This window comes from Melanerpes formicivorus, unplaced genomic scaffold (assembly GCF_026170545.1).
Source record: "Melanerpes formicivorus ecotype bairdi unplaced genomic scaffold, bMelFor1.0.p_v2 SCAF_29, whole genome shotgun sequence".
Lineage (NCBI taxonomy): Eukaryota > Metazoa > Chordata > Aves > Piciformes > Picidae > Melanerpes > Melanerpes formicivorus.
The window spans coordinates 9,094,401-9,117,163 of record NW_027142381.1 but is presented as its reverse complement, the minus strand read 5'-3'; the positions used below and the strand labels follow the sequence as shown (position 1 = coordinate 9,117,163).

The following is a 22,763-nucleotide window of genomic DNA, read 5'->3' as shown; positions in this document are numbered from 1 at the left end:
AGGCCTTGAGCAGCCAAGTCTAGTTGAGAGGTGTCCCTGCCCAGGGTGAGGAGGTTAAAGCAGATGATCTCTGAGGTCCCTTCCAACTTGAGCCATTCTGTGATCTTGTCCAAGCCTCTCACTGCACTGCTTGTCTGTGCAAAGTGCAAGCAGTGCCATTTCCCCTCCAGGACAGTTTCTCTGGAGCCACATACCTCCATGATCTCCAACAAAGCCTCAGTGACAGTTTCCAAGGAAGTCAGTGCAAAAGTCTCCCTCTCATAGGAGCCAGGGGAGAAGGACCTGTCACGGTAGCTGGATCGGAAGGCAATGACTGCGGCCGACTTCACTTTGCTGATGCCAAACAGCAAATAAAACTTGGGCAGAGAGAACTCAGTCAAGCTCAGCCTTAGAACTTGCTTGGTCTCCTCTGTTGAATAAATATTTGCATATTAGATTTAAAGCACTGCAATTCACTCCACAAGTCAAACACTCCCAGGAGTACAAAAGCAGATGGTCAGCCGCCGACTCACTCTGCACACCCAACACCCTTTGCCTTGCTACCTCTCCCTGAGTATGCTACAGCTGTGGGCTGTGGCACAGGCTGCTGACACCAGTCACCAGGAAGATGTGTTCTAGAAACAGGTAGCAAGAAACTCAGGTAAAGAAATGGTTCTGTGAGACTTCTCCCCACACTGATTCAGAAACTGGAAACCTGGAGAGCTCCTGCTCTGGAATGCCAACAGCACTCTAAGCTCAAACTGCAATCAAATTCTGTTTCTGGCCCTGGCACTCAAATGAAGAAAGCCACTTGAATCAGAAGGAAATGATGGCCCTGCTACTAGCACTGAATATTTTTACCACCCTGAACTTTCAGTTCTTTTTGGTGTACCTCAAATTGATTGTTGAGAGAGGAGAGCTGGCCGCTCCCTCCTGCGTCACAGCAAAGCTTTGCCTTCTATCTCTGTCTCTCTCTATCCCTGTCTGCATTCACACACTGCTGATATATATAGGCACACAATGAGCTTTCTTAAAAAGACCAGATTACATAAACTTGGCATTTTTTCCCTGCACAAAATCCAGCCTGGCTTTATGCAGCACTTCTGTGGTGACAGGTGACAGCTACCTATTTACCCACAGCCGTTATTTCAGGGCTGCTGAACGCCAGCAGCAGGCACACAGCTGCTTTATCAGCTCCACAATCCCCTCATGCAGTTGATATTTTTGTTAGCACATTATGCAACCACTCAAAAGGTGCACCTCAGCCACCTTTAGCACCAGTGTGATTTCTCTTTGCATTACAGGAACTTGCTGGTGGTTCTCTTTTTCTCAACCCCCTTATACAAACTCTTTCCTTTACGCACTGCTCTGCAGCAGACTGCCGCTCTGGAACTCCCCACCCCCTGGCTGTAGATCACATCCTCATTCTCATTTGTATGCAGGCTGAAGTACAACACAGACTCTTCAAACTCTCAGAACAGTTTAATGAGAGAAAGACAGCTCAAATATTTCTTAAACAAACTACCAAGCAATCAGCTTAATTGAGCAGCTGAACAAAAACTTACCGCTGAAGTGGAGCTGCGAACAAGTGCAAAGAGAGTGAATGATGTTGATGACGAGACCGTGAGTGGAAGCTCTGAGAGAAAGGGGACCAGTGGCCACCAGTAAAGTTACCACGTGGAAGAGGTAGGGGAGATGTGCTGCCACATCCAGAGAGTTGTTGAAGGAGAGCATCAGCATGTAGCGTGCCAGAATAGCAATGTCATCCCACATCAGGTGCTGCTCCAGGGTGGGAGTCGGAGACAGACAGGTCTTGTCGATTATTTTACACATCCTCCCAATCACCTGAAAAGCAACCACTCTGCTTTACTGCACAGCTCCCAACTTCAGTAGAAACATCACAGGGTAACAGGGGAATTACTCTGGAACCCTTTTTATCACAGGGTTTGCAGTACTGCCTGCACTGAGCTGTCAGAAAGCATCTCAGTGGCACATTATCGTGGAGGGTGGGATTATTACATTGGAGGAAACGAAGGCAAAGAAGGGACTCACTTTGCTTGAAACCAACTTTACATTTCCAGAAGCAAGTGCTACAGCTGTGTCTGCCATAACCTCAGCTTTTATGGACCCCAAGCCCCCTGTGGCACTGGTTTTGATGAAACTGTCCAGCACTACATCAAGCAGATCTGTTATCTGTCAGAGACAAAAAGTAATTCTTTGTTATCAGTCAGATTAACTTCACTTCTCTGGAGTCAGCACTCACTCCTTTTTCAGCTGAAGATGTGTAACTCCCATAACCTGAAGCAGCAGTTTTAGTGATTTGGTCTCCTTTGGGAAAAAAGCCCAATGCCAGCTGCAACCAGGACAAGAGCAGAGTTCCTCCAGTGCCAGGTGCCTGACACACCTCTGAACGCTCCTGCTTTGCTCTTCCCACTCAGTGCCTGCACATTTTTTTGGGGGGTGAGGGCTGTTTGATGAAATAATTACTACTAATAGCAAAGACTTCAATTTCAATTCTCAGTGAGAGCCAGGGACACATTCCTAGAAGCCAGTATTTGCTAATGGCTTTAGGAAGTACTTTATGGAATGGAAGCTGCAGAACTTGCACACTGCTCTCCACAGCTCGTGTGCTTCGGTCGTGACAAGATCCACTTCAGTTCTCTGCATTAAAAGTGGTTAAAAACCTACATCCTGCTTGTAAATAAGCTGCAATACTTAATGCAGAGTTATTACCTGTCCAAGACTTCCCCAGATCTTTGCCTGGATGGAAGGGTACATCTGCTTCTCATTAATTGTCATGGTGATCAGCTTATCAAGGATAGCTGTGACCCGCTGCCGCTTTGCGTCGTCGTTGTGCTTGCAGAAGCGGACCAGGTTGGACAGCCAGGGGGTCATGTACTCCAGACAGAGGTGTTTCAGCTCAATGCCTGCAGGAAACATTCACCTTGTAACACAGGGTCAGCACCAGTCTCTATTTGTGAGTAAATACTTACATGTGAGCACCTCTCCTTTCCCTTTCATGGCCTAAAACAATCCGAGCTGAGTCGGTAAGTGTGGGCAGACAGGCTTCAGAGAGAACCTCTGAGCATGACACCCCAGAAATGCCTGCAAGATGCTGACATCTGAAAGTCTCACTGAGAGATATGACACAAAGATGTGGACATTCAGTCTTAGGTGGAACTGCTTTGGATAGTCTCTATCCAACCTGGAGAACATGTTCTAAACAGCTCCCAACAGTGAAGTCTGAGCTGTGCTATGCCTGGAGAAAAGGGATGACAGAAGTAGTGCAACAGAGGCAGATCTACAACTGACAGACACCATCCATCTGACAAGATTCATTTGGATATGACTAAAGAACCCTGTAACTATTCCAGAGTTCCAACCTTCACCACCATGGACCTCAGACTTTGGGTTTTGTCCTGCAATATCTTCTACTTCTGGTGAATTCACAACAGCCTGGCAGAGATGGATCCAAAGTGCTCTCTGCACAAACCCACCCACACTGATAGGAAACAAATGATTTGTTCTGTGACCTCACCCTCTAAACAAACGAGATGCCTCAAGTAAAACTTGTTTTCACCCTCAAATTCCAAAGGCAGTTAGTTGCCTTTCTTTCTTCATTAAAAAATCCACCTCCTGGGAAAGGAAAGGCCACAGCCAAATGTGAAAAGCAAAGCTTCTGCTCCACCAGCTGCCCTTCCAGCCTGGGAAACTGCTTCCTTCAGGCTACTGCACACTTGGATTGTTAGGAAACAGATATAAAAGGGTAATCTTGCAAACAGCTAAACCAGCTCTAGAAGCATTTGGACTTTGTGACTCAGTAAGGTGAGGAAGCTCAGTTGACTAAGCTCAGCAGCTTCTCCCCTCCCTGGTTAGTGCTCAGGACCACCACTGCTACTTACTCGATTTGCTGAATCCAGAAATGCACTCTTCCAGGAACTCCAGGGTGAGGTGTGGCTCGTTAGCTGCAAGAGTCTTACTGATGGACACAATGAACAGAGTGTTGTTGGCAGGAATGCAGAGACCTGAAGTTTCCAGTAACTGGCCCTCAATCTTTAAATTAAAGGTACAGGTTAAGGCACATAGGAGATTATAGGCGGCAGACCTGGAACAGAGCAAGCAAGGAGAGCTGTAGTAGTTGCCTTGTGCATCTGAAAACACATCCATCAGACAAAGCATCACAGGAGTGGCAGTGACATTTCAAAATCAAACCAATATGGCTAAGTCTGAAATCACACTGAAATCCTCAGCTTCTTCCCTGCACCAGCTAAGATCCACAGACAATGACATTTGCTGTAGAGAATTTCTCCTCCGCTTGCTTTAAACAAATGCTGATGAGCTTAAGGAGCATGCTTGAAGGACTTTGTCCCAGGCCTCCCAGAACAGCTCTCAGTTCCAGGAAACTCTGAAAATTTCCATGGCACCTGAGCTGCTGGGACAGATTGCCAGGGGCTCTGGGGGAGGATGCCACTGAACCAGCCTTGCCTGGGGCTGATGAGGTCCAACAGCTCCTGGGTTATTGAACAGGAAGTTCAACACCATGAAAATCCCATGTTCCTGTCCTTGTCTGAGTTAGAGCAGAACTGATGCTGTTCAGTTAGAAACACTCATTGCTAAGCAAAATTATTTCTCTTTATGAAGAGACATGAAGCTTCCTACAGGGCTTCAGTTACTCTGACAGCATGCATGCCTTCCCTCACCGACAGAAAGCCCTTCTTTAGCAGAGAATGGGCTGGGTTGGAAGGGACCTCAAAGATCACCCAGTTCCAACTGCCCTGCCATGGGCAGGGACACCTCCCACCAGCCCAGGCTGCTCAAGGCCTCATCCAGCCTGGCCTTGAACACCTCCAGGGAGGAGGCAGCCACAGCCTCCCTGGGCAAACTGTTCCAGTGTCTCACCACCTTCACTGTAAAGAATTTCTTCCTAATCTCCAGTCTAAATCTGCCCTCTTCCAGCTTCAATCCCTTCCCTCTCATCCTATCACTGCACACCCTTGTCAAAAGTCCCTCCCCAGCTCTCCTGCAGCCCCCCTTCAGGTACTGGGAGGCTACTATGAGGCCTCCCCAAAGCCTTCTCTTCTCCAGGCTGAACCCCCTGCGAGGCCATTTTAGGGAGCTGTGATGAAAGACAAATTGTTTTGTTCAAGAGAGATTTGCTAACACTGCGAAGGCCCTGAGCAGAGCTGACACTGTGGCCTGAGCAGAGCTGACACTGCTGTGGCCTGAGCAGAGCTGACACTGCTGTGGCCTGAGCAGAGCTGACACTGCTGTGGCCTGAGCAGAGCTGACACTGCTGTGGCCTGAGCAGAGCTGACACTGCTGGGGCCTGAGCAGAGCTGACACTGCTGGGGCCTGAGCAGAGCTGACACTGCTGTGGCCTGAGCAGAGCTGACACTGCTGTGGCCTGAGCAGAGCTGACACTGCTGTGGCCTGAGCAGAGCTGACACTGCTGTGGCCTGAGCAGAGCTGACACTGCTGGGGCCTGAGCAGAGCTGACACTGCTGGGGCCTGAGCAGAGCTGACACTGTGGCCTGAGCAGAGCTGACACTGTGGCCTGAGCTGACAGCAGGGGGAGGGTCTGTACCGCAGGCTGGGGTCTGAGCTTCCCAGGTTGAGCAGCGCAATGTTCAGCAGCGTCCCAGGGACGTCCTTGGGGCGGATTTTGGTGTGCTGGGGGATGGAGTCTGGCTGCGACAGCTCCCACCGCGTCCGAATGTGAATGATGGACCTCACGATGGCCTCGCACTCCTGGTGCATGAAGGTGAGTGGGGTGCCCTGGTTGGCAATGGTTAAGGTGAACTGGTTCTCATCAACCAGGCAGATCTCCTCGATCTCGGAGGCGTAGTAGATATCGTTCAGGAACACCGTTTGCCCCAGCACTCTGGTTCGTTCTGCCGACGTCACCTGCACAGCTGTCGACCCAACCTTAGGGAGAGGACAGAAAATGGCTCAGCACCTCCTGTCACCAACACAGAGGGCAGAGTCTGATGCTTCTAATTTCACAGAGGTCAGTGTGTGAAATTTTAGCCTTGCTAAAGAGGCAGCTGTGGTTTCTCCTCGAGGCAGAACTGAAGAGTAAAGCCACATTCAGACCCTCACAGAAACACAACAGTTGGCTAGGAACAGCAGTCAAAGGACTTACTTTAATAGACACTTTGGTGTCTTTGTGAGCCAGCTTGAGAGCATTGTGAAACACTTTCAAGTCTTCCTCCAAAGCCAAGGTAGCTGCTGGGAGTTTCTGCTGGTCGTGTTCGATGTGCTCTGCCAGTTTCCCTGGAGAGTCTATGAAAATAAGCCTTTTGCTGCCTTTCAAACCTGTCAAGAGCCTTTCATGGTATTTGGTGTATTCTCTGACCCAAGAGTTACAGTTGTAGATAAAAACTGCTGAGACATTTTCATAAGCAAAGCCTGGGAAAACTACAAACCACTTGGAAAGAAAGTCTGTCTTAAAGCGGTTACTGGGGCCAGCGTGGGTGAGGTCCACCACGATCTCGTATGGCTTTGCATAGTATGGCTTCAGAGTCAGTAGCACATGGTAGATCAGTAAATCTCCATTGATCTGACCAGTCTTGAATCTGCAAGAAAACCAGACAGAGGTTGTTGGGTTGGCATTTCAGATCATAACCACCTGAGGAGCGTGGGGCACACGCTGCCCTACCCAACCCCGGCTGTCAAAACGCCGCTGAGGCGAAGCCACAGCCAAAGGCATCTCCCATCTCTTCCTGCACGGCTCACACTCCAGCCAAGTTTGGTGCCCAGTACGATGAAGCTTGACTTGGGATTTAACTCAGCTTCACTTTGAAGAGCCACAGCCAAGCAGCCTCCAGACAGACAGGAGGTTTACTCAGCTGAAAGGGAAAATAAAGTCCACCAGGGCAACCACTGGATCCAAACTGGATGGCATGAGAAGAGCTCAGGGTCTGTGTGAAAGTAAAAGTCTCTCAAACTAACTTCTTAACCAACTCAGAGACTCAAATGATCTGTTTTTATGTATGAAAAAGAAGCAGCTATTTCATGAAGTCTTCATGAAGACTAATTAACCATCCCCAGCCCAACTTCTTCAAAGGATCTCAGAGGGATCTGCTGCAGCATCCCCTGATGCCTGCTGGAGCACGGTCAGTCCCCCCAGCAGTACAGAGGATTCACCTCCAACATCTCTCTTTCCAGAGGGCACTGAGGTAACAGAGAAATATTTAAGAACTCCCTGTTCTCATTTAATGATTCTGTGAATTCTAGGAGACTGGGCAGTGCCTCCAGCAAGCCTCCAGAGCTAGCACAGCAGGCAAAATTCTATCAGGAAGAGAAAACTCAAACCCAAGAGCAGCTTGTGAGCATCTGAAGTGCTTTTAAATACCTACCACTGCTTCACCCCAGCAGCAGCTCAACTCCTTCAAAGCAAACCAACAGGCTATGGACAGAGCTACTAAATACTGTGTGGGTTTGAGTGCACTGGGACCCTGCTTCTGATACCATCTGAGGTAACCACCTGAGCACAGGATGACCTGGGAGATAAAAATCAATGAAAGGAGAATATCTGCTGCCAAAGATGGTTCCCCCCCCATCCTGTGTTACTTCCTGTTGTTCTGAGAGCTAATTTGGGCATGTTGGTGTTCTTCCCCGTCCAGCATGTCATGGTAGGGCTGTTACACAAAGGAAATGTGTCATCTCTGTGGTTTGAGTCCTCCACTTAGAGCAAACGACAGAGGATTTCAGTTACTGATTTGCTTACAAAATACCAGCACCAAGTCTGCCTGCTGCATGCCAGTGGGTAAGAGCAAACAGATGCACAAAGACATCTTCTTGTTAAAGGACACAATATCTGCAACACCAATTTTCTCTGGGCTCTCTCCTGGCTAGGTGAGTACAACATTTCCCTTCTCCTCCTTTAAGTCTCTTAGATACTGTAGCAAATGATAAACAAAAGTGGTTTAAAGAAGCTCAAGCAGCTCTAAGATCCTAACAATCTGCACAAATAGCATCTCTGACTGAATGAAGGGAGCTGATCTAAGTGGAGTTTTAGTGATGTTAAAGGTTATTCACCAGCAGCCTCCAGAGGCTGGGCAGTGACAGTTGCTGCTTAGCTCTGCTGCTCCCTGGGCTGCAGCCCTTGCTGTGCACTGACAGAAGACCCTGGCAATACCCAGGCACAAAGGACTGAGCTAAAAAGAACCCCCAGCCCTCTAATGATCAGCTCCTTTGCTCTCATGCATGTCAAAGGAGCCCTCAACAACATCAGTTTGTCTGCTTCTAAGGAAAGCACATCTGCTCTAGCATGCTACAATTAACCCTGGAGTTGTGCAGGCAGAATGAGCTGCAGCTCCTGGCCAGGGCCCTGCCACCTTGGGCTATCTCTGTGCCACCAAATGTCTCTCTGCCTGCATGGCATGCAGACATCTCAGGCCAAATGTTGTTTTGTTTCCCAAAAAAGAGGCTTTGCTGGGTTTGCTTTTTTGCCTTTTTAAAGCATGCTACATGGCATCCTCCAGGCAAGCTTTACACCTAAAGATCAAATCCCAGCTGAGCTGGAAAGGCTCACTGTGATGGGTTCCAGTTCCAATTCAGCAGCAAGGGAGTCATCTCAGAATGGAGCCTGAATTATGTTATGGGTGAGCTGCAAAGTAAGAGATGCAAACACCTGCTGCTGCTCCTTTGCCAGGTCAGCAGGCACCCACTGTTTGTTCCCTGCTCATGTACCAGGCACACCATTCCTTTCCTTTTCCTGGAAGACTCCAGCACCTCCAGCTCACCCCTCTGGTGGCTGGGAGTGATGCTCTAAGCTCTTTGGTAGGCCTGCTAGCTTTTGGCTAAGGTCCAAGTAAACATTGTCTGGAACATTTCAAAATTCACTGTACCTGAGAAGCAGATCTGGGATCAATACCCCAGGGTACAATGAAGCAGGGAAATGAGAGAACAAAGATCTCCCTACTGCAGACAGCTGCACTGAGAAATAGCAACCATTCAAAGGAGTTTCCTGCTGTCACTTAGAGGAACATCTGAGATGAAAGCAGGGCTACACTTCCCACATCCAGGGGAATACAGCAAAGTAAGAAGTAGTAATCTGCAAACTTCAGATGGGTTTTTCTTTCCCCTGTGTAGAAGCAGAAGTGATGAACTTGGCTGTAACGTGGCCAGCTTTGAAGAGGGGGAACCACCTCCAGTCTGCCTCGGCATCACTGAGTGGTTGGTAGGAAACATTTCCCTCTCCCTCTTTGCTCTATTTTCTTTTTTAATCCTCATGCATCTTCTGAAAACCTCAGGCTGTCACAAGTTCAAGACAACCTATATTCTTTCAGAGTACCAAGTACTTGAACTCGTCCTCCTACAGCCACTAAAATGAGGTCATGACATATTTTTGCCATCCAAAGGGCTGCTGCCAGCTATTCCCTGAGAAGCCTGAGTCAAGCCCCAAGCCCCAGGGCTTGCTGCACTAACCTCACCATTTGTGCCTTTGCAGGTGACTGCACAGGAAGATGAGGGCAGAGCTGCACAGGGCACCAGGCTTTGCCTTCCCTGCCGTGATCATCTTTGCTTTGTGCCTGCAAACAAGTGCAAACCACAGCGACTATCCCAGGCTTGGAAATGGAACCTGGAGTCCCATCAGCCAGAACCTGAGTGGAAGCCAGAACCTAACAGAAGCCAATACAAATTCTCCTCTGGGCATCAATCTCAGCAGCAGAACAACTAGCTTGCAAACACAGACAAGCAGCCTGCAGTCCACCTCCTCTACAAGGACCCCAAATTCAACATCTCCCCCTGCCAGAAGTGAGGTTTCTGCCACAGAGGGACCCAGCAACAGCAGCAAACCCAAGAGCACCACAACAAAAGAAGCCACCTGTGAGGATAATAAGCCTCTTATACTGATTTGCTTCATTGTCATAGCAGTGCTTGTGCTCATCTGCACCTTCCTACTTCTGTGCACAGTTGTAATGGCAAACAAAATGTCCTATCTCAAAAAGACTCAGCAAGGAAGGCGCAGGCCCAGGAGCAACGGTGACCTCCTGGCCACTAGCAGCCTATGGCCAACTGCAGCAGGAACGTGGCAGAGGATGTCCAAGGAGCCAGCTGGAACTGACTTGGTAATGCAAGACCTGGTAGCAGGGAGAGAGGCTGCAATGCAAAGGAAATCTGATGATGAAACTAAGAAGAGACTCACTGAAGAAACAGGCAATGAACAGGGAAACCAAACCCCAAAGTCACACAAACCCATTCTGACCAACTTTGTGGTTGAGATTTAGTTCATCTGCAGGCAAAAGCTCATCTTTTGCCTTTTTGGTGTCATCAATACAAGGTGAAAAATGTCTCTTCCAAGTACCACCATGAACTTGAACAGAGGCAAGCTGAACTCAGATCTAGGGGCCTTTCCTCTCTGACAGTGGGAATGCTGTGCCAGCTTGTAGATCCAGAAGGGATAAAGACTGTCTTGAATTGCCTTTTATACAGAGTCTCAGGACTGGACTCTGCCCAGAAACCATGGTGACAGGAGCTGAATTGGACCAACCAGAAGGACAGAAGCCTGCTCACAGAGCAGGACAGGACTGTCAGCCTCATAACTACACTTCCAGGTGCTACACAGCCATAGCCAAGTTATGGCAAGAAAAGCAGAACTCAGTCACAACTTCAGGGCAATTACTGAATCAGGGAACTGGGCCCTGTCAACCCTTTTGGGGTTCTCCATCAGGCACCTCTGAAGCCAGCTTCATTGCTCCTGGACCAGATGGAGATTGGCTGTTTATTGGGTTTAGAGCTGGTGCAGGACTCGATGATGTTTGTGTTGGGTGTCCAGCACCAGAAGTGCTTCAGTTTGCTATCTCCAATAAAGCAGCAGCACAGTTTTGAAATAACTCCTGTGGTACTCTTTCTCCCAGTCAAAATGTTACCAATAATCTGACACAAGGCCTCGTGGAATATCATATCCCTGTGACATTTGCTGAAGGTCACTAAAGGTCCTCTCTGCTGAGTGGCTGTGATTCCTTGCCTCACAGGAACAAACTCCACTTTGTGCTAACACAACCAATGGGAATGTGCCAAAGAGCTATTCAAGACCAGCACCTGTTGTGTTTCCTCTCCTACAGACCTGCTTAGCCCCCTTATTTCTGGGGAGAGGGCTGTGCCTGGCCTCACTGCCACACAGCTTTGTTTTAAGGGAAGATGAGCAGCTCTTCACAGGCTGCTTCTTGGGTTAAAGCAAACCTCTTGCACCATGGTTTCAGGTGCTGAAGCTGCACCATGGCAAAGCTCTAAATGTCCTCTGCAGCTGTAAGAACATTTCTGACACAAGAGCTGGTTGTGACAGCTTGAATGAATGAGGGCCTAAGAATGAATCCCCAGTCCATCTTCCACCACAGAATTATAGAATGCTTTGGGTTGGGAGGGACCTCTGAAGGACTACTCCAACTCCCAAGCAGTGAGCAGGGACAGCCTCCACCAGATCAGGTTGCCCAGAGCCCTGTCCAGCCTCACCTTGAGTATCTCCAGGGATGGGGCCTCAACTACTTCCCTGGGCAACCTGTCCCAGTGTTCCACCACCCTGGTGGTGCAGAACTTGTTCCTAACACCCAATCTCAATCTGCTCTTCTCTCATTTCAAACCATTGCCCCTGGTCCTGCCACTGCAGGCATTTAGAAACAGTTTCTCTGCAGCCTTCTTGTAGCCTCCTTCAGGTACTGGGAGGCTGCTCGTAGGCTCCCTCAGCCTGTCCCCACAGGAGAGATGCTTCAGGCCCTTGAACACTTTTGTGGCCCTCCTCTGGACCCAGTCCCTCACATCCACATCCTTCCTGTGTTGAGGGCTCCAGAGCTGGATGCAGTGCTCCAGGTGAGACCTCAAGAGAGCAGAGCAGAGGCATATCAGACCCTCTGGTTCCTTCCAGAAGAGTCACCTACCACCCTGACTCTCCCTGCTTCCCTGTGGGGGTGATCCTACAGGAGGTTGTTCTTCTGGATGCTTGTGACCCCTCTGGGGTGGCTGAATAAACACCCACATCGTCTATGGACTGACCCTTCACCTCTAGAGCTACCAGACAGGGCCACTTACTTTCTCCTTCCCCCAAATGACCTTGAGCTCAGGAGGCAACAGCAGAGGCTGGATGATAGCAAAGGTGAGAATCTAACCTGGTGTCACACTGCTCACAGCTGGGAAGACAACGGAACTAAAGCAGGAGGATGGGTCTGTGGGGCAGCCAACCTGCACCAGCACAGGCAGCTCTCATGAACAAAATCAGGCAAGGGAGGAAGAATCAACCTCCCAGGTGGAGACTGCAAGGGCTGAAGAGAATGGGGATGAGGAGAAGGAAGCAGACAAGAAGCTATGAGCTCTAGCAGGGGCAGGATTTGGGTTTGCCGCAGGAGCAGGGAGTCTGAAGAGAGAACTCGTGCAAGTCAGAAGAGAGGCACCACAGGCAAAGCAGGAGGAGATGAAGCTGCAGAAGGGTTTGGCAGTAACTACTTGGCACTGGCAGAACACTTGCAAAATGCCATGGGGACATATTTGTGCAGGTTTCTTTTTTCAGGCAGCACTTCTAGGCAAAAATGCTCAAGGAGACAAAAGAAAGTAGCTTGGGTTACACTGAGTGGCATGGACAAAGACAGAGAGTGGGAAACAGCTGCTCAGAGAGCACAGCCCTGCACTAATGATGGCAGCAGGCACCAAAGCCACCCAGACACAAAAATAAACCAGGGAGCAGGGGGCAGAAGGGTGAAGCCTGTCCTTATCTGCCTTTTGATGCAGCTCACAAGTGGAGATGCGTAAGCACGTCAGGATCCTGTGATCAGAGAGCCTTCCATGACTCACTCCAACCAGCCCAGGGTTGCTTCTCCACTAATAACCACAGCAGTGCACCAAACCCACCACTGAAATTAAACCAGGAAGATGCCCATCCCAGCCAAACTTGCCCAATTCCTGACTCACCCAGAAGTACCTCTGCTCCACAGAGCCAATGGGGCCCTGAGGGTCTGCCACAGAACAGGCACACAAATGTGAGCTTGGCAGAAACAAGAGCTGAAAGGTCTGCTCCAGAAGCATGCAGACTCAGAGACAAGGCTCTTAGTAATCTCCTCACTCTTGACACTTCCTGCAGCTAGTGTTGGCAAACTTCCTCCCTAGCTGCAGCAACCTGCTTCAGCATGCAGTGAGCCATTTTAGGCTGCTCTCGGCGCCCGCCGCGCCCGCCTCGGGCTGCCGACACAACCCCAGGGGGTGCCTGCTTGAGAGAAGATCCCTGTGCAGGTAAGAACCAACTGCAGGATGGAAAGGCTTCATGTTTGGATTATTTGGTCTGGAACTGCATTGTGTAGAGCTCTGGGCATGTCCCTGACTTCAGGGAGTGGCTCTTGTTGAATGTCTGATCTTAAACCTCTCGGGGTTTCCAGCACGTGTTGGTTGATGCTGCTACCGGCATCGATCCTGAGCTCTGCAGGCAGCATTAGCTGGCTGTGTTTTGAAAAGATGGGGGCAGAACCCACATGAACCTGGTCCTTTTTGCCTGTTCTGAGCCTGGTGGAGCTTAGATCCCACCATTCTGCAGGAGCACTGGTTTATTGCCCATGTGTGCTTACACTGCTGCCTCTGAGGCGAAGTTTTGCTTGTCTGTAAAGCCAAAGACTTCTGCAGATGACCTCCCCAGGGAGAGCTTCCCAGGACCAGCATTACACTAACTAAGAGATTAGCTCAAACTGCATGAAAGTAACTGCAGGCAGAAACTTGCTGTGCAGGGGATGTGTTTTAGATCATTCATGTCCTATGGAGACTCAGAAACCTGAACTCTAAACAGCAGAGGAAGAAAAAGAGATCTGCTGCATGCCAGCATCTCACCATCAGCACAACCTCCCCAGCACAGAGGGGCATTTCTAAGCCAGCTGGAGGCTGTTCCACCATGGCATCAGCTCTTGGGCACGTGTTAAAAATCATTATGCTCTACTTTTAACTGCTGAAGAGAGGCAAGAGGAGGAAATAAAACTTTAAGAGCTTTTCCCTTTGGTGTCAGCTCACAGTCCTCCAAACAAGGTGATTTGCTCTGCTCATGACAACCCTGTTTGTCAGCACTGCTGTGTTTTGTCCCAAGCCACAAGCATTCACATCACAGAGATGTTCTCTGTTAAAGCACTGTTAAGACTCCTCTGCTGATGCCTTTTGCTGAGAAGGTGAAGAAAAGGTAAAAAGTAACCCAAAGATTCTCTTCAAAGAATGATCAATAGTTAAAAACCTGCTTGCTGGCTGGAAGTCAGCAGCAAGCCTGCTGGCTATGCAAATGGCAGCAGGCATGAAATTCTAAGCCCTGGGTCTGAGGTGGTTTCTCCCTGCTACCCTGTTAACATACAATTGCCTGCTCTCAGGAAAGTGTTAACCACACAACAGAGCAGCTCTCAACTTCCTATCTTCTGCTTCATTCCTGCTCTAGGAGAGGACTCATCTGAAGAGGCTGCAGGAAAAGAAATGGCCAGCAACCAAGCAGTACTGCTTCTCTTCCTTGGAGAAATCTGGAAGTCCCTTTCTGCAGCAGTACCTCCAAAGGCTTCCCTGAACAGCAGAGATGTGTGCACCGGCACGGGGCGTCCAGGGCAAGACACAGCTGCTCTCTATCACCTGCTAGCAACTGGACCCAGCTCACACAAACCTCAACCAGCCCTGGCTGTGACCACAGCAGCCCAGCTCCCCGAGGCAGAGGCAGAGCCCAGTGATGGGAGCTGGGTAGCAGCACTGCTGATTGGCATCATTCTGGTCAGCATGCTGGTGGCTGTTGTCATCATCCTGCTGTGGAAGTGCCCCAAGAGGCCGGCTCCGGCTGATGCCAACTGGGCAGGTCGCTCTCCCTTTGCAGATGGAGACACACCAGAGAGCTTCATGGACTCTGAGCAGGTCACCAAACGCTCATCAGTTTTATTTTTGCTGCCTTGGAGACTGAAGCAGGACACAAACTTCCAAGGGGATCCCACTGCATCAGGGAAAGCAGCCCCCTGCCCCACCAGCAGCACAAGCAGCCAGCTGCCCCCACCAGCTGAAGGCTGCCCTGCAGCCAGTCCCCCTGCTTCCAGCACAGAGCCACCTCCAGCTCCCACCTCAGAGGCAGCAAGCACTGCACCAGACTCCTGTCCTGCACCAGACTCCTGTCCTGCACCAGACTCCTGTCCTGCACCAGACTCCTGTCCTGCACCAGCTGCTTTACTTGAACCTTCAGAGCTGCCACCTCCACCTGACTGGCTCAGGGAACCCACTGAGGTTCACAGCTCTGAGCTCAGCAAGCACCAGGAACCTCTCTGGGAAGCAGAGGAAGACTTGCCTCCCCCACCCCCGTTGGAGGTTCAGGAGCCACTGCCCCAGCCTGAAGCCCCTCTGTAAGCTGCCAATGTTGACTGCCAGCACTTCACTTTTTTTCTCAAAGGAAGTATTCTTCAAACAAGTGGAAAAAGGAGAAGCTGACACAAGCAAGAACAGTGAGACCACAGGGTGGGCATTTCCCCAGTGTTTCTTAACTTCAGCTGTCACAAAAGGGAACAACCTGCTTCTGCCACTGCAAAACACAGTGTGCCCCCCACTCAGCTGCAACCGGGGACTCCAGATCCAGGGGACTGCAGAGAGCAGGGAATGCACACCTTGGGGTGCCAGCACATCCAGGGGTGGAACACACAGACATGGAGCTGGCAAGAAGCAGCAGCTCCAGAGTTGCCTGGGGCTTCTCAGAGCTGTTTGTCCTACTAAGCTGTGTAAGAGAATGCAATGAATTCAAGTTAATGGCAATAAAGCTTTCCAATTCAAAGGTGTTTTGGTCACTTAAAGCACAGCTGAGTATTTGCTGAGGTATGAAGCTTGGGATCCCACATGGAGCCTAGATGCCCCCCCACAAACATTCCACCTTGCATCCAAAGGTCTATTTGCTGCATGTGAGAGGGGCTAGGACCCCAGCAGCAATGGCTCCCAGCTCTCTCCCAACAGCCAGCAGCTGCTCTTTAGCAGCAGCAAGACTTCCTTTAGGGCAAATCTTGCCAAAGAGATCACTGGGGTGAAGCCTCCAGCCACTTCACACCATGGCTTGGGAAAGCAGAGAACAGTGCAAGTAAAGAGCTCATAGAGTGGCCACTCAAAGGCTGAAATGGCTTCAAGCACTGCAAAAACAGGAACAAAAAGACCTTCTTTTACCTCGGTGCTTTGGGGGTTGTGGGTAAAACAGAAACAGGCTGCAGAACACTAAAGCACGAGGAGCAGGGTCAGTGGTGCTCACTCACTGATCCCTCCTCTGAAGCAGGCTGTGCAGGAGGCACTCAATCCCAGCCACACAGACTCTAGAAACAAACATCATGTTGCATGGCTGCCCAGATTCCTTCTAACTCAAGGCGTCCAAGGGTCTGGCATGTCCCTTCCTGGGCCCTGAGCACACGTTGAAGCTCACCGTCCTGTCTGAACCCACACACCCTGCTAAGCCAGGAAGCAGGAGGGTGGGCTCAGAGGAAAACTGCTTGGATTCACAGAACCAAGCTGCCAGATGCTGGAGCTACCTTTCCATGGCATCCCTGCAGACTGCCAGAGCCTGCAGCTTTGAGTCTGCCTGGAGAAGGAACAGATGTGTGGATGCCCAGGGCACATGTGTGCACACATCCCGCCAAGAAACCTCCAGACCTTTACATTGCCACTAAAGCTTCCAGTCCCAGGTTGTGCAGGTGCAGTTCTGAGCTGCTGTGCATGCAGTGGGCACAGAGAAACAACACAGGTAGGCATTTGTATTCCTGTCTCTAGAAGCTGTGTGTGCCTAAAGACAGTTCCAATTCTGGCAAGCTCTTACTCTTCAGGTTTGTGCCATGTCACAAATGACAGCACATAAAGCACAGCCACTCTCCCCATGCTGTCTGCAGAGCTCCAGATGAAAACTGCCTGTGGAAGTCTGCAAAATGCAAAACCTGAGCTATGCTACACCTGAGAACACAGCGAGAGCCTGGTCTGAGGGGCAGCAAACTGAACCCTTTACAAGGATGCAGAGGTATTCTGGCAGCATAGCTTAAGAAACCTTAAGAGAGGAACCCTCAATTACCATGAACCATTCTGGCAGCAGGAGAGCTTAAACAGAAGGTAGAGAAAGAACACAAACTTCACCTGACTTCTGAAACAGAGGCACTGACATGGAATCCCAGCTGAAGCTGAAACAGCCCTGCAGAGATGTTGTGTGGTGCTAGCTCTGACAGCAAGCCTGCCCTTTGTGCTGGGAGGAATTCACCCAGCAGAAAGCACAGCTATGGAAGAAGTGAACTGATTTCAAATCAGAAAGCCCAACTGTTCAGGGGAACAGGCTGGCTTGGCAGGAAGATTTGAGTCAGCACCAGCGACAGCTCTGCAGTCCTCCAGTGTAGTGCAGATCAGGTGGTTGCAGAGCCCCAGCTCGCAGCAATACGATGCAGCTGAAGAGGCAAGCACAGCCCCCAGACAGCAACTGTAGCTACTCTCCAGAAGGAGACGACCTCTAAGCTGCAATCTTTCCGGGATGATGATGTGCTGAGCCTGCAGGGGAGACTCCGGTAAGTTCGGGGCTTTTGTTTTTCGCCACGAACCCTGCCCAGGGGATTGGAAAGGGAAAGCAGAGCAAATGATCAGCTGCTGACAGATGCTTGCAGCAGAAATTTGCTGCAGTGTCAGAGATTTCTTCCTAACAGGAATTCAGCTTCTCAAACATGTGCTGCCAGCTCTGGGAATGTGATTATAAGAAGGGGAAAATACTAATGCTGTGCATGCTAGCACGGAGGGGGAAGCTGGGTTTCAGGCGAAATTCCTCAGCATTTCAGCTGTATTTTTAACCAATTCTGCTTAAGCAAACAGCATGCATCTGCTGGGGGGGAACTGCTCCATTACTGCAGAGATTTGTAAAGCAGAGCCAGTTGACAGCCATTTTTTCCATCCTGTCTAAAAGAACACATTATTCCAAGCATAATCCAGGCTTGAAATCGCTAACCCCCAGAAGCAGACATTGTCTAAGGTTTGGAAGGGACTTGCCTTTTCGGAAGAAAGCCCTCATTTGAGCTCGAGGGGGAAAGGCAGAGGAAAAAACAAGTCTCATTCTGCCAGACAACATGACAGTCTATGAAGGGATGCTTTGTAAAGTCTCTCTTGAACAATTCTAAAAAGGACCATGCCACAAAGGGCTTTATTGATGTTGTTTTTACTTAATTTCTCCTGCAAGTGCTCTCTGCAAAGACAACCCTTTAGAAAGCCACAAAGTAGCTGACATGGATTTAAAGGCTCTCCTTTTGGTGTATTTGTTTCCAGGCAGCAATGGAATACCAGATATTGAACCCAGCTACCTGCCTGCTGCTCCTTGTGTTTTTCATGCCCACTGGTTTGGGTGTCTGTCCCTCTAACTGTACATGCTCAGGGAACGACAGGAATGTGGACTGCTCGGGCAGGAACTTAACTGTGCTGCCACATGGACTTCAAGACAACATCACCTATTTAAACCTGTCCTTTAACCAGTTTGTAGATCTGGATCATCAGCTAACCAGGTTCACCAATTTGAGGACCCTTGATATTTCAAGTAACTGGCTCAAGAATGTCCCTGCTCACCTGCCCAAGTCCTTATGGGAATTATATGCCATGAACAACAACATTAAAGTCCTCCAGAAACTTGACACAGCTTACCAGTGGAATCTTAGAGTGCTGGATGTTTCCAGGAACATGGTGGAAAGAGCTGTTCTGATCAACAACACCCTGAGCAGCCTCAAGTTCCTCAATCTCAGCAGTAACAAGCTTTGGACAGTTCCAACCAACATGCCCTACAACATCGAGTCCGTGGATCTGTCCAACAACTTCTTGTCCCAGATCCTTCCCGGAACGCTGCTGAGACTCCAGCACCTCACAAGCCTCTACCTGCACAACAACAAGTTCACCTACATTCCTGACAAGGCCTTTGACCAGCTGCTGCAGCTGCAAGTGGTGACGCTGTACAACAACCCCTGGTCCTGCAGCGACACACAGAACATCCTCTACCTGCTGCGCTGGGCGCGGGCGACGGCCGCCAGCGTCGTGGGGGCTCCCTGCGCCGAGCAGGCTGTGCTCTGGACGAGTGCCACCCCAGCTGCAGCTGCTCCCACCCTCACAGACTCCAGCCTCATGATTAAAGGAATGAAGGCAGCAGACCAAGCTACTTCTCCAGCGGCCACTGAGCCAACCCCAATGACAAAAATGCACAAACAATTCAAAGCCAAGGAGGTGACTCCCTTGGTGACCTTAAGCCAAACCGTAGTGTTCACGAGCACAGACCGGCCGCTGCTCCTCTACCCAGAAGCCCTGCCCACCAGGCAGGTGAGCTCTCAAGAAGCAGCAGCCACACACACAATCTACATCAGAGACCCAACTGAGGTCAACTCGAGCCTGACTCGCTCCACAGGACCATCCACTACTCCTATGACTTTGAGTATCACCAGTGGAACGCCAGCAAACTACTCCCGAACGCCTCAAAGCACAACTGCTACCTTAAGGAAAGAGGAATCCACCACCAATGCCCTGAACACTCGTGTGCCCTCCGCAGCCAGTGGCTGTCAGCTCTGTTGGGTGTCTCTGGTGATGCTCAATGCAGTGGCAATGTTTGCTGGCTAAGGGCTTGCAGCCCGTGCAAACGATGCGCCCGGCTGCTGTGAGAGGGAGCTGGAGCTGGGGCTGGGAGAGCCAGCTGAAATTGGATCGAGAAATTCCAAGTTCTGACTCTGAGCTGAAGAAAATAACAATTCTTCACTTACAGAAGTGCACACTAATGTCTCAAGACTAAGCTGCTACTTATTTTACTATGTCTTAATGGAGTCACTCTAACCTATGGTTTTGTTTTTACCAATTGTGCTTCTTTTGTATTTCGATTTTTAATTTCACTTGCACAGAATAAACCATCCCCACCTTTCAGTACTGACCTTCTGTATGGTTTGGTCATTAAACAACTGGAAAAACAAAGCAAAAATAGAAATAAATAGAAGGCCTGTATCATATCTGCATTGTCTTGCTTGACTTGCCAGTGAGCAACCCTTGTAATATAGCAGCACAGATCCTTTGGAAGCTGTGAGGATGTGCAAGAGGAAGGGGGAAAAAGCCCATAAAGGAACTAAACCTAGCTGCTGCACTAACCAGAAGTTATCCCTCAGCATGTGTAGCTATGTCTGCTTCATATCTCTTAGGATATTTTCAATATGAAGAGCAAGAGTTTTGAGTGTAGGAATTAACTATGGCAGTGGCAGAGTGTCTACTAAGAGGGGGGGCGGGGGTGGAACTGAGAAGGCAGCGTGGTCCAGAACTTCAGCATGGGGGAAAAGTGGTAGGGGCTGATAATCTCTCTGTGCTCTGTCTTGACTTAGAGACTGCAGGCAAGTTATTTCTCACTCTCCATAGTTAAAGGAAAAAGATAAAAGTAGAGGAAAACCCACAAGATGTTCAATGCCATGACACCCTCCGACAACAAGGAGCCACCTACACAAACGAATGACATGGAACTCCTCAACTTTATTCCAAGTGGCATCCAGAAAGCTGCAGGGCTAGGAGTGGATGCTTAGAAGAATCTCTCCATCAGCCAGGAGGTATCAGACTGCTGGGTTTTGATCAGCAAAATGAAGCAGGGGCTGATCTCCACCAGCAGGCATGTCACCAATCGATCCAGCAATTAGTCGCCAAGCTGTCACTGGAACAACCCTTAAATCTCCTGGCCTAAACAACAGCAAATTCAGTCCATGGCATTGAACATGGCCAAGTCCTTGCTTTCTGAGGATGAGCATGACTGCTGTTCTCCCTTGCCACCTGCACCACCAGCCAGTAGCAGTAGTTGCACGCATGGTTCTGGCCCCCTAGGAGCATTACTTCCGTGGCAGAGGTTCCTGATATGCTACAGATGAAGTTTTGCAAACAGCATGAAATGAAAACTGAAGAACAAGTTCACTGAGAAGAAAAAGTATTATCCACTTAGTAGTACAAACCTTTAGACAATGTTTTCCATCCATTTCAGGCCATTTAATTTCCAGTTATTGTAGCATGAAGGTGCTGCAAAACCCAGAAAACCTCACTGCTGAGCCTGGAGTCCTCTCTGCCTATTTCTCCTAGGTGTCAATGAGGGCTGTGGAGCACTTACAAGCACTGGGATCAGAGAAATCACAACTTCCCAATCGTGAACAGTATTTCTATGACCAGGAATGTGTTTTAATTTCTACCAGTAAATGTTGCACAAGGAATTTGTACAGTTGTTTCATTGGCATTTAAGTACCAATAAAGTTCTGTTTGTATTGAGCCCAACTAGTGGCAGTGCTTCCTTGCAACCAAGCACAGATAAGATTATATTATACAAACCCATTTCCAGCAGACATTTGGCTCAGCCTTGGTATCTGATGGTGGGGGAATTATGGTTAAATCAAATCATATTCTTTTGCTAATGATCTATCCCCAGCATTGTTCATTAATAAGCTGATAATGCTAACACAGAGACTACCCTTTAGGACCTGCAGACTCCCAGGCACAGGCTCAGTGTGGCCCTGGGCAGCCTGATCTAGTTGGAGCTGTCCCTGCTCACTGCAAGGGGGTTGGACAAAATGACCTTTGAAGGTCCCTTCCAACCCAATGCAATCTGGAAAAGGTACCTCTGCCTCCCTCTCCAAATACTGGTGTGTAACAGCACAGAAAACTCAAACCAGATCCCAGACTGACATCCCATACATTTCAGGCAGAGAAGAACCAGTTATCCAAGCCAAAGTTTAGACACCACAAGCAGCACATGCATAGCCCCTTCAGTGGCCAGCAGAAGTGCTTTGTCACCCAACGTGGCTGCCAGCCCTCTCTGCCCACTTGCACAGCTCCAGCTCCTCTCCCCAGGTGGAATAATGTGACACAAACTCAGCAACTCCACTAACAAGGATCAGTATTAAAAACCTGTCCCTGCCTGCTGCCCTCTTTGGATAGTTCCTGTACTTGCTAAGCACTGACTGGCTCTGCCCAGTCCCAAGCTACTCCCCACCTTCACTACTAGGTGTCTCCTAGACTGAGCTCATTCATGTGGGTTCAGCCCACACAGCCCAAAGTAGCTTAGCTTGCACGGTAGGACAGACAGCACAAAGGGAGCTGCTGTGACTAAACTGCCTTGACTTGAGGAAATCACATGAAATGCTAACACCTGTCTTTGCTACACAACTCAGCACAGGCTGGCAAATGGTACTGCATGAACAAACCAAACAAATCCACCTTAAAGGCTCTACAAATGGTGCAGCCCCAGTCAGACTGCCCAGGGGACACAAGCTCTGCTACTGCTTTCCAGAAGTTTGGGCCAGACTGCTGCTGATAAAAGCCTGGGGGTGGAAATGGGGTTGTGGAGTCTTCTAAATACATGGAGAGGATTGGGAAGCTGGGATAGAAAACACCTGCAGAGGGCTACAGAAGACAGATGACTCTCCCAAGCTCCAGAGCTCTCTCCATCCAAACCCTGCCTGCAGCAGGGGCAAGGCAGAGGGCTTCTGAGTCAGAGTGCTTTCAATAAGGCAGCCTGGAATTGAGGTTTCCTTGTGTTTTTCTGGAATACAAATGAGTTGATAAGGGAGCAGGGAGTAGGCAGGCAAATGTGGGAGTCTGGCACTTGTTGCTTGGCAACAGCTGCAGTCAGACTGAACTCAAAGTGATAGGCAGGGATGGGAACAGGAGCGTGCTGCTCCGTGCTGACTGAACCCTGCTGGTCACTCAGCCCACCAGCAAAAGCAACCCAGCTAGCCTCAGAGGAATCAGGATTTCCCCCCCAAAATAACCATTTAGCATTTCAGATCAATATTCAAAATATCCCAAGCATTCCCAGCAGACCT

General features: G+C 49.6%; 4 protein-coding genes across 10 annotated transcripts in view; 3 read left to right on the top strand and 1 right to left on the bottom strand.

The window, feature by feature from the left end:
• NF1 (neurofibromin 1) overlaps positions 1-22,763 on the bottom strand; it is a 93,987-nt gene that overhangs the window by 22,240 nt on the left and 48,984 nt on the right. For all 5 annotated transcript variants that reach the window (XM_068154925.1, XM_068154927.1, XM_068154930.1 and 2 more), the window contains 7 exons: positions 6,122-6,554; positions 5,564-5,904; positions 3,882-4,084; positions 2,713-2,906; positions 2,032-2,172; positions 1,545-1,824; positions 195-409 (listed from right to left, as the gene is read on the bottom strand). In XM_068154925.1, the coding sequence (XP_068011026.1) occupies positions 195-409; positions 1,545-1,824; positions 2,032-2,172; positions 2,713-2,906; positions 3,882-4,084; positions 5,564-5,904; positions 6,122-6,554 (1,807 nt within the window). The remainder of the gene's footprint in view (positions 1-194; positions 410-1,544; positions 1,825-2,031; positions 2,173-2,712; positions 2,907-3,881; positions 4,085-5,563; positions 5,905-6,121; positions 6,555-22,763) is intronic.
• EVI2A (ecotropic viral integration site 2A) lies at positions 7,713-10,820 on the top strand. 3 transcript variants are annotated; one of them, XM_068155029.1, is made up of 3 exons: positions 7,713-7,836; positions 9,076-9,159; positions 9,434-10,820. In XM_068155029.1, the coding sequence occupies exon 3, from the start codon at positions 9,450-9,452 to the stop codon at positions 10,212-10,214; it is 765 nt and encodes a 254-aa protein (XP_068011130.1). In that variant the 5' UTR covers positions 7,713-7,836; positions 9,076-9,159; positions 9,434-9,449; the 3' UTR covers positions 10,215-10,820. The 3 variants fall into 3 exon arrangements, with proteins under 3 accessions (XP_068011130.1, XP_068011129.1, XP_068011128.1); XM_068155028.1 differs by having other exon boundaries at positions 9,076-9,163; XM_068155027.1 differs by lacking the exon at positions 9,076-9,159.
• On the top strand, positions 12,647-15,802 carry EVI2B (ecotropic viral integration site 2B). Its single transcript, XM_068155026.1, has 2 exons — positions 12,647-13,203; positions 14,375-15,802. The coding sequence occupies exon 2, from the start codon at positions 14,410-14,412 to the stop codon at positions 15,310-15,312; it is 903 nt and encodes a 300-aa protein (XP_068011127.1). The 5' UTR covers positions 12,647-13,203; positions 14,375-14,409; the 3' UTR covers positions 15,313-15,802.
• Positions 17,313-21,210, top strand: OMG (oligodendrocyte myelin glycoprotein). The gene is made up of 2 exons (XM_068154923.1): positions 17,313-17,477; positions 18,223-21,210. Exon 2 carries the CDS (start codon positions 18,229-18,231, stop codon positions 19,546-19,548), a length of 1,320 nt encoding a protein of 439 aa, XP_068011024.1. The 5' UTR covers positions 17,313-17,477; positions 18,223-18,228; the 3' UTR covers positions 19,549-21,210.